This window comes from Perognathus longimembris, chromosome 1 (genome assembly GCF_023159225.1).
Source record: "Perognathus longimembris pacificus isolate PPM17 chromosome 1, ASM2315922v1, whole genome shotgun sequence".
Classification (NCBI taxonomy): Eukaryota; Metazoa; Chordata; class Mammalia; order Rodentia; family Heteromyidae; genus Perognathus; species Perognathus longimembris.
In genome coordinates, this window is record NC_063161.1 from 24,385,514 (window position 1) to 24,403,027 (window position 17,514).

Genomic DNA, 17,514 nt, shown 5'->3' on the forward strand with positions numbered 1-17,514 from the left:
GTGGTGCTCAATTTATCATTTTCGTAGTTGGACTAAAGAGAAGTACTAATAATTCATACTTTGCAGATTGAAAGTCTAGAAGAAGAAAGACTTGATCTGAAAAGAAAAATTCGTCAAATGGCTAAAGAAAGAGGAAAAAGAATTGCAAACTTAGGTATAGTCACTTATTTTGTACCTTTAAAAGAATCATTAAAAATGAATTTTCTTGGTCTTAGATTTTCTGTATCTCAAGGATGCTTTTGCTATATTACCAAAGTAATGTAGCTACAAGCTCAATAAATGAAAAAAAAAGTGTGCAAATATATAGGTTGAATCACTAATCTTAAACATGAATCTTAAAACCAAACTTTATAATAATGGATTTTTGACAAGTTTATAGTATTACTTTCTTAAGTTCTGTAAACCCCACTATATTGTGATTATTCACAAAACTTGGCAACTTTATGTGAACATATGTTCCTCTTAATATGCTCCTTTTCTTTAAGGGGTATTCATTGAGACCTTTAATAAGAATAAATCATGTTATATTGAATTTACATTATATTTTTAGTTATTTGTTTATCTTGCTACAATGAAAAGTTAATTAAGTCTGATAATAATCATTGCAGAGCTGGTTTTGTTAGAGGATAATAGAGATAGGTTGTTTTTGATTTAGCTTACATTCACTAAGATTGTTTTTGATTTAGCTTACATTCACTGGTATACCTATGATTAAGTATGATTTTAGATTTTTAGCCTTATGGTCCTTTGAACACATTACATGTTTTCCAGCTCAGTGAAACTATATTAGTACAATCAGCAGTGTACTTATAATTCCGGATTCTTTAATTTATATTTTTATTCTTGGTAATTACTAGTTTAAGCACATATTGGACAAATAATAGTAGAGAAGATGAAAGTCAAATTAGTTTTCTTATTTTATTAATAGCTTATTAAAAACTGTTGGTTGAGAAGAGAAGTTGGGTTAAAATTCATTCTAGTTTCAAAGAATTAAACCATTGGAATAAAGGCAAAATATTGTTCTTATTAACTTGTCTATTTTTCACATTGTAGGGTTAACTATTGAGGACCTGAAGCTAACTGAAAACTTGTCTCAAGAAGAGGGTACAGGAGATAGAAAATCTAACTTTGTGAACCTCAGTATGAGTGAAGCACAATCAAAGGTAAAGAGCAAAGTATTGTTATAGTAAAGAGAGTGAAAAGAAATGTCACCGTTGCTTTCATTTCTTCTTCTATTATCTCATTTTGGCCATCTGCTCTTTTATAGTTGCTTGCTTAAATAACCTGTTGATACAGAGATTGATTAATGAGACATTATTTACTCTGAATACAGATTGAGAGTTCAGATAAAATAGAGATGCTGCATAGGAGACCATCATTCAGTATTCTACCATCAGATCAGAATGAGACAGAGGAGAACGTGACTATACAATCATTATCAAGAATGTTGCCTGAAATTCACCCTAGTGTAGCAAGTGGTATGGAACCTTTTGTCTCTCTAACCAGACATTCTTCATCTATACAAGTAAAAGATAATAATTCAACTCCAGAGACTATTACAATAAGAGAGATTTTTAAAGCACCATGTCTACAATCTTTAAGAAATCTAGAATCGTTAGTCAGTACCTTCAGTAAAGGGAGCAATGAAGATATAAATGACTACTTACGGTCTCTTTCTAATGAGTGTATGAAGAAATTGTCAGTAAGCCATCCAGCAATAGAGAAAAATAGCTTCATAAAAACAAGCAATTCATCTTTTCAAGCTTCACCAACAGCTTCAGACTTAATGCAGAAGTTATCCCTTAGGCAAAAATCTGAAGTATTTTGTCAACAAATCTCTGACCATAGTGGTGACTTCGTTAAATTGCAAATGGCAACATCAGAAGATGAACAGGTTCAATTCCCAAAGCAGTATACTGACCTCAGATTGAAAGAAGATAATAGAAAAAGCAAAGTATCCTTACAGACTGAGAGTTTGAAAAGTAAGCTTGAAATTAATCCCTCAGATTCTGTGCCTACTGCATCACAGTCAAAATTCTTTCAGATAGATCCACTTGAAAATCTTATAGAACAGCTCCGGAGAGAACTAGTATTTCTTAGATCTCAGGTGAGCTTTCCTCAAAATTATATTCCTTAGGTAACTTTTTCATCACTCTGTTAAACAAATTCTGTAACAATTCAGAATTTTTTTTACTAACCCATTAATACTTTATACACATTCTATCAAAAGTCTAAAAGTGAAATTAATTTGAGATGAACCTGACTCTGCTAATATGTTAAATGTTTCTTTAGAATGAAGTCATAGCACAGGATTTATTGATCAAAGAAGCACAGAGTAGAGATGCAGAAGTAGAGCTTGAGCGTCATAGAATTCATGCAGAACAGGTAGTATAAAGATAGACTTTATGAGAAATGATTGTGTTATTAAAGACAGAAACCATTGTATTTCTTTGCCTTTTACTAGGGGTTGAGGGATGAAGAGGTGGAGGAGAGGGAGATCACCATCTCTTTTGGCCTGTAGACTTTATTTTTATAATTGTTTTATATCTACATAGCCTCATTCTTGGTGTGTTACAGTTTAATTTACATTTTTTGTAACTTTGGTAACCTGCAAACTTGTGATATTTTATGAAACTTCGGTTTTATTCTCTGTTTTATTCAGAATGAATTGCTTTCCAGAGAACTAATTGAAAAGGAAAGAGATTTAGAAAGAAGTAAGACAGTAATAGCTAAATTTCAGAATAAACGTAAGTTTCTATTATCTTATTTTCTATATCTGTTTTTCCTAAACTAAAGATTTTAGGTCTCAAAAAACCTTAATTCCTTCTCCATTGTCTAATCTGTTTATCTTTAATTATCTCTATAATATATACCACTTTGTCTCTGCCACTCATTTAGTAAGTTTGCCTTGTTATTTTTGCTGTCTGAGAATGATCTTAATTATAATTTTTGTGACCTTCTATGTCTAGTCATTTCATATTATCTAACCAAAATGAAGTTAGAAAGTACTAATTTTTAATATAAAGCCTACTTAAGGTAAAGGCATGCTTGTTATTTTTTTCCAGCTGTGAGAAACGGATATTTATAAATGGACATGACTTAAATCTGCTAAGTAACTCAACTATTCCTTTTGGATTTATAGTTGAAGTTTTTTGGTTTATTCATATTTACATTTTCACAGTATTTGTTCAGTGAAATACTTGTTATGTGTTTGTTACAATAATTTAAATCATGGAAAAGTCCTAGTTATTCAATCAGTGCAAAATATAATTACAGTAAAAGAATTATTTGAAGAAAATAAGCAACTTGAAGCAGGTATGAAAGAAATACTACAAGCTATAAAAGAAATGCAGAAGGATCCCGATATTAAAAGAGGAGAAACATCTTTAATTATCCCTAGTCTTGAGAGACTAGTGAATGTAAGTTACTTTTATCATTGTAATTTCTATCCTTGACTACCTCATGACTCTTCCAAGATGATGTTACATTACATACTGATCTCTGGTTTTTGATGTATTTGAGACAGTTGAACTTCTAATACCTTCTCTTTATATTTGATTTTTACCAGTTTCTCTATCGTGTATCAAGGTTGTATTTGTGGTTGTGTGTGTATTGTTTAAGGTTTACTGAGCATCTTGAATCTATTCACTTACGTTCTTTATTATTGTTGGAAAGTTTTCCACCATTATTACTTCAATTTTTCTAGCCACTTCTTTCTGGTACTGGTTTTATGTGCAATTTGATATTGGCTCATAGTTTCTTAGGCACTGTTTAGTTTTTGCTCTTTGATCTTTTCTTCTTCCACTTAGATAATTACTATTGATCTGACTTCAAGTTCATTATCTCTTCATTTTTGTCATCAATATTCTTCTGATTCAAAGATCAGCTTGCAACCATTCAGTGTAAATTTTTTTGTTTTTGTTTTTCTTTTTGTTTTTGTTTTTGGTAAGTCATGCGGCTTGAACTCAGCCTGGGCTGTTGAGCTTTTGTGCTCAAGGCTAGAGCTCCACCACTTTGAGCCCACTTCTGGTTTTCTGGTGGTTAATTGGAGATAAGAATCTCACAGACTTTCCTGACCTGGATGGCTTTGAACTCCAGTCCTCAGATTTCAGCCTCCTCAGTAGCTAAGATTACAGCCATGAACCACTAGCAGCCAGCTAGCTAGTTAGGTGTTTTTAACACAGAATTCAGAGCTCTTTTTTGACTAGCTCTTCTCACTGGAATTTTCCAAACAAGATACTTTTTTTAAAAATTTAATTTTATTGTCAAGGTGATGTACAGAGGGGTTACAGTTACATATGTAGTGAGTATATTTCTTGTCAAACATTGTTACCCTTCCTTCATTTTGCTCTCACTTTTCCTCCCCTCCAGGTCTCCCTGCCCCCCTCCAAATTATAAGTCCTTACAACTATAGGCTGCCTTTAGAGTAAGAATGGCAGAGTTGAGTTTTAATGGTCCTGTCTTCTGGTCTTAAAAGTCTGCTGAACTTTGTTAATTTTGTAGTTTCTTTCTTTTCTTTATTCGTTTTTATTTGTGAGAGCTAGAACTGTTAGGAATTATGCCACAAACCTGAAAGTGTAATTCACTGACTTTATTTATTTTAAATATTTAAAGAAATATTGCCAGAGAAGGCTTTTAGCCATATGCAGTTTTCTGTCTATTTTTGTCTTCTAGAGACTGAAGAGTTCCACAGTATTAATAAGAGTTTGTTATATAAGCCTGAATACAATACATGTTATACTACTGCCTAAGTATTTGGTGGTTTTGTTATCTGACCATATTTAGTAAATGTTATTAAACTGTTTCCAAAATTACTTCTTGTTTAAATAGAACTATTCTTATTTATTTTGTTGTTTTTTTAAATGTAATTAAGTAGTTAAGTTTTTTTCTGTTAGCACTATAATTGTTAGCAGAAAGTGAAATGACACCAGGACATTAAAACCTTATGATGCCAGAAAATTATTTGATATAATTTATGTGAATCAGTTGATCCCTTGAATGGAACAATTTACTTCTGTATATTTTTTCTAAAGTCTCAAGTTTTACCTGTGCACATACACACACACACACACACACACACACACACACACACACACATCTACACTGTGTAAGTACATGATGGTGTGGGTATACTTATGTATGCTATTGTTAGAGAATTATGGCCAATAAATCTATTTTGATAATATTTTAATATTTGATATATTATTTTCCCCTTCTTTATGCTTAATACTTATTCTTTATGCATAATACTTTGTAACCATATTTAGTCCTTAGTATGACCAATTATGTGGAATGGAAGCAATAAAAACCATACTTAACTGATTGTAGATACTGTTCTCTTCCTTTCTTTAGGCTATAATTCAGATTTTTTTGCTTAATTCTGGCTATTTAAACCCTGAGAAATGGGCGAAACTGACATTATTTCTGCTTCATTCAGAAGCAGAAATGAAGATATAAACACTTTAATGAAGATGTAAACAATATAAGCCACTTTTCCAGGCAATAAGAGACTGTTATTTCAGTTCTTACTGTCTTTTTCCTTTCTGGGTGATTTTTGTAGTTTGCAAATCTATTAACAAATTGCTGTTGCTTATTATAATGAAGTGATTATTGTGCTTAGTGTTAGTTAATGATGTTTAAAATTTATAATTTTAAATAAAGTGAAATGGCATATTTTGTTTATACATGACAATGAAAGTAGAAAAAATGCTTAAATGTCAATTTTTATTAAAATTTTGATGACTGAATTTACTTCTTTCCCCTGTATTTCTAATATATAATATAAATATACTAGGCTATAGAATCAAAAAATGCAGAAGGAATCTTTGATGCCAGTCTGCACTTGAAAGCCCAAGTTGATCAACTTACTGGAAGGAATGAAGAATTAAGACAGGAGCTCAAGGAATCTCGGAAGGAGGCTATAAATTATTCTCAGCAATTGGCAAAGGCAAATTTAAAGGTGAGAATATTATTAAATAGAAGGATGTACTAAGCATAGGAATGTAAGCTTAATAGGAAACTTATTTATAGAGCTACCTTATGAGAAAAAAATCCCTTGGGTTTTTCAATATAAAAAAAATTTAGGGTTTTCTTACAAAAATTAAGGGGAAACTTGGCGCCAGTGACTCACACTGGTAATCCTAGCTACTCAGGAGGCTGAGATCCATCCGAAGATGTGGTTTGCAACAGGCTGACCAGGAAAGTCTGTAAGACTCTTGTCTATAGTCAACCATCAAATAACCAGGAGTAGACCCATGGCTCAAGTGGTAGAGCACTAGACTTGAACAAAAGAAACTCCAGGACAGTGCCCCAGGTCCTGAGTTCAAACCCTAGGACTGGCACACAAAAAAATTGAATTGAAAAAAATGAGTGGAAAAATAAGTGCTTCGTTATGGAAATATGAATACAAAAGTTCGTTCATAGATAGATAGATAGATAGATAGATAGATAGATAGATAGATAGATAGATAGAAATTTCTATCAGGTCATTCTTCCACCCATTCTTAGATAAGGAAAGTATGAGGTTACTGCTTTCAATTTTCTTTTGAATGTTCAATGTGTGGTTTTTATGCCTGGATTGTTTATTTCCAGATAGAGCATCTTGAGAAAGAAACCAGTCTTTTAAGACAATCAGAAGGATCAAATGTCATTTTTAAAGGAGTAGACTTGCCTGATGGGATAGCACCATCTAGTGCCAATATCATTAATTCTCAGAACGAATATTTAATACATCTCTTGCAGGTACTGCAGATTTTACATGTATGTAAATATAAAAAAATGGATACTTTCTTAATTTTTATGAATTCCTTTGAGTACTCTAACATATGAGATATATTATTAGTGGATTATGATAGTTTGAATGGCATAAACTAAAAGTAATTTACTCCATTCATCTTCATGAGAAGCATAGTAGTATATCTTGTTCATATGCATGTCATTTATGGTGTGTTCACATGTATTACAAGTAGCTAGTATATATTAATGATGAATAATTGTATTTTATGTCACTTGTTAGAAAAACAGTTCAAGAATAACATGATCATGCTTTTTAGTTTCATCATTAGGGTTATGTTCTTTTTATTTAACCACATGAAAAGTTCTTAAGCCAAATTATCTTTCATGTTATCCCTTTATTGTTAGTCAACCCACTTAATAGACTATTTTACTAAATTACTTATTTCTACATGTTTTTCAGTTTGCTAGATGTATTTTTGGCATTGTAAAAGGAGTAATGAAAGATGATTTTCATTATTCCATTTATGTTTGAATACCTTTAATACCACATGCATTACCAACATAATCACAAAAGGAGTCATGTTGCCTTATGTGGTATGCCTTATGATAAAGTGTTTACAATAGATTATGGAAACATACATTGGTAATCTACTAGCGTGTACCCTTATTTACCAGTTAAAAGTAATATAGATTTAATCATCATCGAAATAATCTACACTGATTATGAATTTGGTGGGGTTTGTATTTTTTTCATAATCTTGATGGAAGATTAATTTATGCCTTTAAGCTCAAAATACACTGATGGATACATTCTTATTTATGAACTTATTTAGGAACTAGACAATAAAGAAAAGAATTTAAAGAAATTAGAGGATTCTCTTGAAGACTATAATAGAAAATTTGCAGTAATTCGTCATCAGCAAAGTTTATTATATAAAGAATATCTAAGGTAAGTATTTAGCAAAACTTCATAAATTTAATCGCAGTATATTCTTCATAATGAAAGTAACATGAAAAACATAGATATTTTGTCATCTTTTTTTAAATACTGGGAATTGCTTTCAGGAATATGTATTTAGATAAACAAAATAGTTCAATGATCACCCTTGTATATCCTGATGCTGCCTGGGTTTAATATTAAACCAGACAGAGCAGTAATAAGTAAGACAGAACAAGTTACTTAATCTATCTGTATTTTCATTTCCTTTATTTAAAATTTTCCAACAGTAATAAATGAGTATATGAAAATGTCCAGAGTAATACATAGCACATATGAATATTTTGTAAATTACCACTGTTGCTAGCAGTACTCTGCTATCTATTATATTTCAAAAGAATGATTTTCATGGTAGGAACTGGGAATTAGAATACCTAATCAAAGAATGAGTTAAGCACCCGGGTTGACTACCGTCTGATGTCACAATAAATGAAGATTACTGTTATCTCCTACTTTGCTAATAATACAGTTGTAAAAGGTCATGAAGATGAAACATGCGCATTGAAAAGAAGGGATCCTGTGTTTTTTCCATATAATTTTAAATGTTTTTTGCCCCTCCCTACCTCCAGAAACATCTGACAGATTTTGATTCAGATCTCATTAACTAGAATTAAATTACATGTCCAAATAACCATTCAGTGCCAGAGTCAATTATGTAGCCATCATTAATTGGCCAATACCAAGCAGCTTATAATTCTGGAATATCTTTTCCATAGGCAATAAACCTCTTTGTGAATTGAGAAGACTTTTATATAGTTAGGATGCATATCATGAAGTTTATATATATATATATGTGTGTATGTATATATATATAATACATATACTACGAAGAGGGTAAATCAATCTTAAATATGTGCATTCCATCACATATTTTTTTTTCTTTTTTTACCAGTCCTGGGGCTTTGGACTCAGGGCCTGAGCACTGTTCCTGGCTTCTTTTTCCAAGGCTGGCACTCTACCTGTTGAGCCATAGGACCACTTCCAGCTTTTTTCTGCTTATGTGGTGTTGAGATTCAAACCCAGGTCTTCATGCATGCTAGGCAAGCACTCTACTGCTAAGCTACATTCCCAGCTCCATCACATATTTTTTTTAATGGTAAAAGCACTTAAACTACTCTTTTAAATCTAATGATTTCTACTGCTGATGTGCTAAACATTTTTCAAGTAGTCAGTGCTAGTCAGGTCAGACTGCTGACATTTGATTTCCTGAATTAGTTTGGAAAGTAATGACTCAATTGGAGTCATTCTTTTGGATAGTGAGTACCCCCTTTAAAGATAGATTTTATATCCTTTTCACAAGAACGAATTAGTCTTTGAACCAAGTTTCAAACATTGGTTTGTTTTCTGGCACTAGATGTTTCTAGACTTACCTTCTGTACTTCAAGTCCGAAAATAGACCATCATGTTGTAATTCTTTCAAACTTATGAATTAGAAAAATAAAATAATTTGGTAATAACTTTTGTTAACTTGCATTTACTTAAAAAGCTAACTGATGGGGCTGGGGATATAGCCTAGTGGCAAGAGTGCCTGCCTCGGATACACGAGGCCCTAGGTTCGATTCCCCAGCACCACATATACAGAAAAACGGCCAGAAGCGGCGCTGTGGCTCAAGTGGCGGAGTGCTAGCCTTGAGCGGGAAGAAGCCAGGGACAGTGCTCAGGCCCTGAGTCCAAGGCCCAGGACTAGCCAAAAAAAAAAAATAAATAAAAAAAAAATAAAAAAAAAATAAAAAGCTAACTGAAAATTTTAACTCCTTGTCTAGATCACTAAGATGGCTCTCTTTAAACAAATTTTATTTAAAAAATTTAGAATTTCCATGGTTTAAAGTTTTCATATGACTATTTTATTGGATTTATTATATCATCATTTTATTACTGTCATTGCTTTGTGATTTTTATTTGTTTGTTTTTCAGTGAAAAGGAGACCTGGAAAACAGAATCTGAAACAATAAAAGAAGAAAAGAAAAAATTGGAAGTTCAAATTCAACAAGATGCTATAAAAGTAAAAGAATATAATGTAAGTAAGACTATTTTAACATCAGTATACAGTGTGCATACTAAGATAGCTAGATTTAGTAACATCAAAGTGTTTTGTGCAGAATTTGCTCAGTGCTCTTCAGATGGATTCAGATGAAATGAAAAAAACACTTTCAGAGAACAGTAGAAAAATCACTGTTTTACAAGTGAATGAAAAGTCACTCATAAGGCAATATACAACTTTAGTAGAAACGGAACGACACCTCAGAAAAGAAAATGGGAAACAAAAGAATGACTTAATATTCATGGAGGCTGAAGTTTGTGAGAAAATTGGATGTTTACAGAGATTTAAGGTATTTCTGATTCTTGGTTTTGTCTTTCTCTCTCTCTCTCTCTCTCTCTCTCTCTCTCTCTCCCTCTCTCCCTCTCTCTCTCTCTCTCTCTCTCTATATATATATATGTAATCATGAACACCCAGAAGCTATTACTGGGATAATATATGACATCATTATTTCATGTTTTTGTTGGCTTTGTTTGTAGAAAGTTTTAAACTGTAGTCATTTTTCTTCTAAATAGTGTTATTATACATCTTGACAATGTAAACTTTTATTTGTTGACATATCAAAATGACTTAATCTAAAAATTTGACAAAAACTCTCTAATTTACCTAGTGCCCAAACTGTTTACATTTCTTCAGTTTGTCCCATGTTCTAGACAATAATGTGTGTTTTGAATTTTGATGTACTAAATCGTAAATATTTTTTTGAAGTTTAACCAGGATTTCTTTAGTAAATTGGAAAGAGATTGAAAGTGAGAAATAATCACCTCTGGACAGCATGTATGATATGGTAGCAGGAGGCTCCAAATGACTATCCTTGTTCTGGTATACTAACACCTTCTAGACTAAGCTGAAGAATCCTCATTAAGTTTTCCTGGATAAGTCCACCAACATAACAATTGGTTTAGGGTGTCTCCATACTCAAAGGCTTTTATGTCAAAGATAAGGGTTACTTGTTTGTGCTTAGATGAAGAGAAGCTCACGGTGAGATATGAAGTGCTATTACAGATATTTTTCTATCACTATTGTACTTCACAATGAATCATTAACTAAGTTCTTTTTCTTACCTCATGAATTCCACTATTTGTACTGTTTAATAAGCTTCCAACATTCATCAATGTTCTTTGTGTGATGTTTGCTTATCACAAAGCAACCTCTTGAAGAGAGCTAAAACTTCAAGCATTTCTTTCTGGTTCTTTCTGGTTGATGACTTTTTATATCTTTCAATAGAACATTATGTTCATCAGTTTTCCACTAGTGTCACAAAAACCGAGATAAATTAACTTAAAAATTGGCAAGGCTGTATATCATATGTTTGGAAGTTTTAGGCTATGATGCTTAAATATGTGCTGCTTTTGGCTATGACAACAGGGAACATTGTGGTAGGAGCATGTGATGGAAAAAGCTTATTTACTGCATAATCATGAATCCAAAGGAAAAGAGAGCATGGAAAAAAGACACAGGTCCTATAGTCCCCTTCAAGACTCCTCCCCAAAGACCTAACATCTCTTACTAGACTGCTCCCCAAAGACCTAACATCACTTACTAGACACCTCCCCAAAGAACTAACATCTCTTACTAGACTCCTCCCTAAAGACCTAACATCTCTTACTAGACTCTTACTAACATCTTTTAAAGTTTCTATCCCCTGCCAAGAAAGACATACTGGTGAATAAGCTTTTGCTCTGTGTACCTTGGGGGTATTCACATCTAAACTATGGCTTTGTACTAAGTGAAGTAAGGAGATCGTTATTTTAAAATTGTATTTTGAGTTGATAAGTTCCAGAAAAGTCTTATTTGCCTTAGATGATTGGTTTTTTTATTTCCATTGACTATGTCCATATTTGATTTGTTTTGGCTTATCTTTAATGTCGTAGTTAGATTTGAGTATTCACTAGGTTTTGATTTGCTTTGATTGTGTCCACATCTAATTTGCTTTCTACTGTGTTAAGATTACTTGCATGAACCTTGTGTTGTTTTGGGCTATATAAGCCATGTATTAGTGGTATTCAGGGAAGTAAGGGCTTTGTGACTGGAGTCCCCCTGCCACTCACTAGTGCTCCACTAAAGACTATAAATTTAAGGCTTTTAAGTGATGGCGTCTCTGTTCTCATGGTTGGTCCTACCATAAAACATAAGTAACTTAAAATATTTTATATAATTTATTCTAGCTGATTGTGGGAGAAGAATTTTTTTTTCCATAAATCACGTGAACAGAGAACTACTTAGCAGACAGAGCTAGGCTATAAATGTGACTGTCAATAATGCTAATTTTGATCCTTAATTATCTACAGTTCTAAATGATTTATAATCTGAAATTTTAAAAAATCCAAAGACACATTATACTTGATTTTTTTTGCTCTTTGTTATACTTTATAGAATTATTTGAATTTTCTTTATTATAACTAATTTACCTGTGAGTTATAAAAGAATTCACTTTTGGAAATTTAAATAAATAATTTGCAAATATATGATGGAGTTATAAGTAGCTTCTTATACTGTGAATCTCTCTCTCTATATATATATATTTAAATGACTCTAAAATCTGTTTTGTTTCTAATTATATTCATCTTCTCAAAAGTCTGCTTTAACAGAAAATAATTATAGCAACAAACTCATTGTATCTTCTTTAAATAGGAAATGGCCATTTTCAGGATTGCAGCGCTACAAAAAGTTATAGATAATAGTGTGTCTCTGTCTGAACTAGAACTAGCCAATAAACAATACAATGACTTGACTGCTAAGTACAGAGACATCCTTCAAAAAGATAATATGCTTGTTCAAAGAACAAATAACTTAGAACACCTAGAGGTAAGCTTCTGTAATCCTTGAACATTGTGAAATAAGTGACTTTACATTAAAGAAATGCAAATTGTTATTTATTAAAAGTTGTTTCTACTTCTAGCAGGTGTATAATTCATTTATAAACTTTGGTTTTATCACTGATATCGGATACGATATTATAATCAATGGAGGAAGTTCCTCTTCCTTTCTCTAGCAGCATTCTCTATTTCCAAAAATTTTCTCAGGGTCACTGGATTCTGTTTTTGTGATAGATTTAATTAACAGTAGTAATTTATTTTTATTATATGGCTTTTTTCTTTAGTCCTTACTCCAATGTTTTTATTCTTCATAATACTTATTTCCATTAGTATTAGTATTACCTATTAGTTTATTTCCTAGCTATTCCACTAAAATACAAGTTTTGAGCATCACTACAGAAAAAGGTTCAGAATTGGGAGAATTTCCATATTTCAGATTTTCAAATTAGGGATGCTTAAATATACGAATATTCCAAAAGAAAAACATAGTAACTACAACAGAAAACCTGAAACTCTTCAAGTGCCAAATATTTTGGATAAGGTAATAAATACTCTCTTCACTACTCCTCACTATTTTTGCTTTTGAGGCTTGGGCCATCTAACACTCAAAATTATTTGCTGCATTGAGCCATTTTACTCTCTCTGCCCTTCTAATATTTCAAACTGTTTCTTGCTTCAGATAATTGGCTCTTTTCATGGTCAATTTCTGGTCAAGTGTGGCTAGGTTTTACCTGAAATACTTCTTTGATGGTTAACACCATTTTCAACCACTCTTATTTAGATATGTCCCCATCTGTTTTCCTCTGGCTTAATAGACTGATTTTTTTTTCTCCATGGTTCTTGGTTGTTTTTTTTTTGTTGTTGTTGTTGCCAATCCTGGGGCTTCAACTGCCAGAGCACTATCCCTAACTTCTTTTTGCACAAGGCTAACACTATACCACTTAAGCCACAGCACCACTTCCGGCTTTTTCTGTATAATGTGGTGCTGAGGAATCAAACCCAGGGCTTTGTGCATGCTAGACAAGCACTCTACCCCTAGGCCACAGTCCCACCTTCTTGGTATTTTTTAAAATGGATTTTCTGTTATTTCTCCTTTTTTCCCATTTTAGTTTTATCTTTAATTGTACAAAGGAGTTGCCATTCAGCAAAGTAAAAGTATGTGAATATAATGAAACTTGATCGGTTTCACCCCTTCCATAATACTCTTCCATCCCTCCCAACCTCACTTATTCCTTCAGTTTCCTTAATTTTTTAGAATATGCACTGACTTTTATGACTATTTTCACCCATTCCTATTTTTTTAATTAAACTTTTTCTTTATTGTCAAACTGTGGTACAGAGGGTTACAGATTCATATGTAAGGCAGTGAGTACATTTCTTGTTCTGTTGTTTCTCTTTTTAATGTCGACTGACTTCCACAACCTCCCCAATTCTTGCCATATATACTTACCCACAAACATCAACCTGAGAAGCCTTCAGTATCTAGACTTTGGTCAATTCTTTTTCCATTATGAATTTGTAGCACCTGCCACTGCTGCCATGTAAGGGAATTCTCAGTAAGTACTCGTGTGAATGGGCAAGTAAGCACTAGTTTTTAAAAGACTGGGTCCTTGGATTATCACAGGTTAACCAAATGACCTTACAGCGTTAATGGCAGAAGATATTGCTCAGAATTTTAGAGCCACGTATTAGAAACACAAGATTTTGGTGATTATTTTTAAATTGTATTGTACACTAGAAAACTATGGAGAAAACTACTTGAAAAATTAGATCATGAATTTTAGTAAGTACTATATAAGACATTACATCATTATCTTTTATTCAGTGTGAAAATGCATCCTTAAAAGAACAAATGGAGTGTGTAAATAAAGAACTAGAGATTACCAAGGAAAAACTGCACACTATTGAGCAAGCCTGGGAACAAGAAACTAAATTAGGTAAATCGTAGTACTGTGGTAACACAAAATGATTATAATATATCAATGAATATTTTTCATTTAAAATAACTTCTCTGTACCAGATGACAATGACATGTTTTGTTTAAAGAAATGAGCTTTGTAGCAGTCTCATTTAATAGGCAGTTAGTGATACCTAACAGATTAATAATACAATATAGATCATATGATATATTCATTTTTTTTCTGGTCCTGGGCTTGAACTCAGAGCCAGGGCTCTGTTTCTGAATCTCTCTGTACACAAATCTAGAGCTCTACTACTTGAGCCACAGCACTGCTTCCAGCTTTTTCTGTTTATGTGATACTGAGGAATTAAACCCAGGGCTTCATGCATGCTAGGGAAGCACTCTACTAAGCTACGTTCCCAGCCCAGTATATACATTTTATAACAGTCTGAGATCATATGTTGTGAAAATACATGAATAACATGTTGAAGTATTTTTTTTCCTTTTTTTTTTTTTTTTTTTTTTTGCCAGTCCTGGGCCTTGGACTCAGGGCCTGAGCACTGTCCCTGGCTTCCTTTTTGCTCAAGGCTAGCACTCTGCCACTTGAGCCACAGTGCCACTTCTGGCTGTTTTCTGTATATGTGGTGCTGGGGAATCGAACCCAGGGCCTCATGTAAACGAGGCAAGCTCTCTCGCCACTAGGCCATATCCCCAGCCCCAGTATTTTTGAAACTGAGACACTAGATATTTTTGTTATTATTCAGAAGATATATATTAGTTTGAAAAAATTCAGTTGTTAAAACTTGAAAATATAAAGCTGAAAAAATAGAAGGAGATGCCAGGTACTGGGATATACCTCTAATCTCAGCTAATCAGGAGGCTAAGTCAAGAGAGTCACAAGTTAATCAAAATAGAATTATAAACAAAGCAAAACAGAACGCTACTAGAGCACAAGCGTACTGCTCCAGAGGTCCCGAGTTACAACCCCAGAACTCAGAAAACAAAAAGCTTTGGTATTACAAAAGACTATTTTCAAAATGTGTCATAGTTATCCTTTTTTAAATTAATTTATTTATTTATAGTCAAGGGATATACAGAGGGGTTGCAGTTTCATATGTAAGGCAGTGAGTACATTTCTTATCAAGCTTGTTACCTCCTCCCTCATTTTTCTCCCACCTTCCTCCCTGCCTCCCCTCCCTTCCCCGAGTTGTACAGTTGGTTTACAGCATATTGTCTTGTAAGTGTTGCTATTGCATTGGTTTGCCTTTTACAAAACATTTGTCGCTCCATTTTGATGTTCCACTTTCCTTCCATAGTTCCGATAAATCTATATACAATATCCTTATTCTTTAAGTCATATGGGTACCCGAAACATATGAATTTTAATTCTGTCTCTATAAAACAAAACTATCAAGTTTGATTTCATTTTGTTTCTGGAACCTGTCAATTATGCAGAGTGAAAATATGATTTCCATTCTCCACTGTAAAAATGACTACATAATGACACTCCTAAGTGGTATCTTTTCACAATATTTTAGAGTTTTAGTTTTCTTTTTATCTAACTTCAAATATGGGGTTCAATGATGAGCCATATAACTACATATGTAAGAGTGAAGCATAATAACTAATAAAAGAATATACAACATTTGATATTACATGTATTAAGACAAATAATGTCTATGGTTTGTGAGTATACTTATCTTTGCCTTGTTATGCTTTAAAAGCCAAGCAGTTGTACTTATATTCACAAAGTAACACTGTTTGCTTCAATGTTTCTAGAAGTTTACTCAAGTTCATAAAATGTTTCTTATTTCTTAATTTTCTACATTAAGACTTCTATTATTTCAGTCATTTGAGGAATTTTTTTTTATTTGTTCTGTTTTTGTTGCCAGTGCTGGGGCATGGACTCAGGGCCTGAGCACTGTCCCTGGCTTCTTTTTGCTCAAGGCTAGCATTCTACCACTTGAGCCACAGCCACAGCGCCACTTCTGGCCATTTTCTATATATGTGGTGCTGAGGAATCGAACCCAGGGCTTCATGTATACGAGGCGGGCACTTTTCCTCTAAGGCCATATCCTCAGCCCAAGAGGAATTGTTTTTTGATTGTAAGTTCATTGATGAAGAACATTGTTTCAGAGATGAAATAGAATAGATATCTGACAGGCAAAAAGTAACAAAGCTAAGAGTAAAAAAAAAAAATCATCATAATTCAAAATGAGCTTTTCATGGAATTATATTACTTCATAAAATGCAGATATAAAATATTTAATATATAATTATGATGCAAATAACAGGAGATTTACTTGAGTCTTATTATATATAGGAAATGAATCTTACATGGATAAGGCAAAGAAATCAGTGACAAACAGTGAAATTGTTTCTATTTCCAAAAAAATCACTATGTTGGAAATGAAGGAATTAAACGAAAGGCAACGGGCTGAACATTGTCAAAAAATGTATGAGCACTTACGGACTTCATTAAAGCAAATGGAAGAACGTAATTTTGAATTGGAAACCAAATTTGCTGAGGTTTGATATAATTTTATTATGCAATCAATCAAAGGGTAAAAATTTAGTTGTAGTAGACATTTGTATTACTAAGAGGTTTGTGTCTTTGAAATAGAACGTTCATATTACACTTGTGTTTCCAGTAATAGGTAAATAGAAGATTAAGATCTGAATTGATCAAATGAAAAGCACGTATTTTTGTGATTGAGTTTGTCTTACTAATGACATATTACTTGTAATGAACAAAAATATATTATTGACTTAAAGAAATTGTCATCTACTACCATCCTTTCATTTAACAAATATGTATTTATTGCACATTATATGCCAGACCCAGTTTGGGAGCTAATACAATGGTAAGAAACCAGAGAAAAAGGAAATTGCGCTTTCATGAACTTTGCATTCTCTTTTTATGTTTGTTTTGTTTTTAAATGCTTCATAAATTAGCATGTTACACATGAGCAGAGGAAACTACATTCTAATGGGAAGTTTTAGATTTTTTTAAAGTGGTCAGAAT

The 17,514-nt window shown here is 32.7% G+C and overlaps 1 protein-coding gene across 6 annotated transcripts in view; it reads left to right on the top strand.

The window, feature by feature from the left end:
- The window catches only part of Cep290 (centrosomal protein 290), a 67,571-nt gene that overhangs the window by 16,928 nt on the left and 33,129 nt on the right, over positions 1 to 17,514 (top strand). For 3 of the 6 annotated variants that reach the window (XR_007212779.1, XM_048358581.1, XM_048358591.1), the window contains exons 16-28: positions 67 to 154; positions 1,054 to 1,163; positions 2,293 to 2,385; positions 2,663 to 2,747; positions 3,277 to 3,419; positions 5,795 to 5,959; positions 6,592 to 6,741; positions 7,569 to 7,684; positions 9,647 to 9,749; positions 9,832 to 10,062; positions 12,405 to 12,578; positions 14,415 to 14,526; positions 16,813 to 17,018. Coding sequence is in view for 5 of the 6 variants with exons in the window: in XM_048358581.1 (XP_048214538.1) it covers positions 67 to 154; positions 1,054 to 1,163; positions 2,293 to 2,385; positions 2,663 to 2,747; positions 3,277 to 3,419; positions 5,795 to 5,959; positions 6,592 to 6,741; positions 7,569 to 7,684; positions 9,647 to 9,749; positions 9,832 to 10,062; positions 12,405 to 12,578; positions 14,415 to 14,526; positions 16,813 to 17,018 (1,776 nt within the window). In the remaining variant the exon portion in view is untranslated. Of the gene's footprint in view, positions 1 to 66; positions 155 to 1,053; positions 1,164 to 1,333; positions 2,108 to 2,292; positions 2,386 to 2,662; positions 2,748 to 3,276; positions 3,420 to 5,794; positions 5,960 to 6,591; positions 6,742 to 7,568; positions 7,685 to 9,646; positions 9,750 to 9,831; positions 10,063 to 12,404; positions 12,579 to 14,414; positions 14,527 to 16,812; positions 17,019 to 17,514 lie in introns of all 6 variants that reach the window. The other 3 variants (XM_048358601.1, XM_048358611.1, XM_048358621.1) reach the window with 2 other exon arrangements.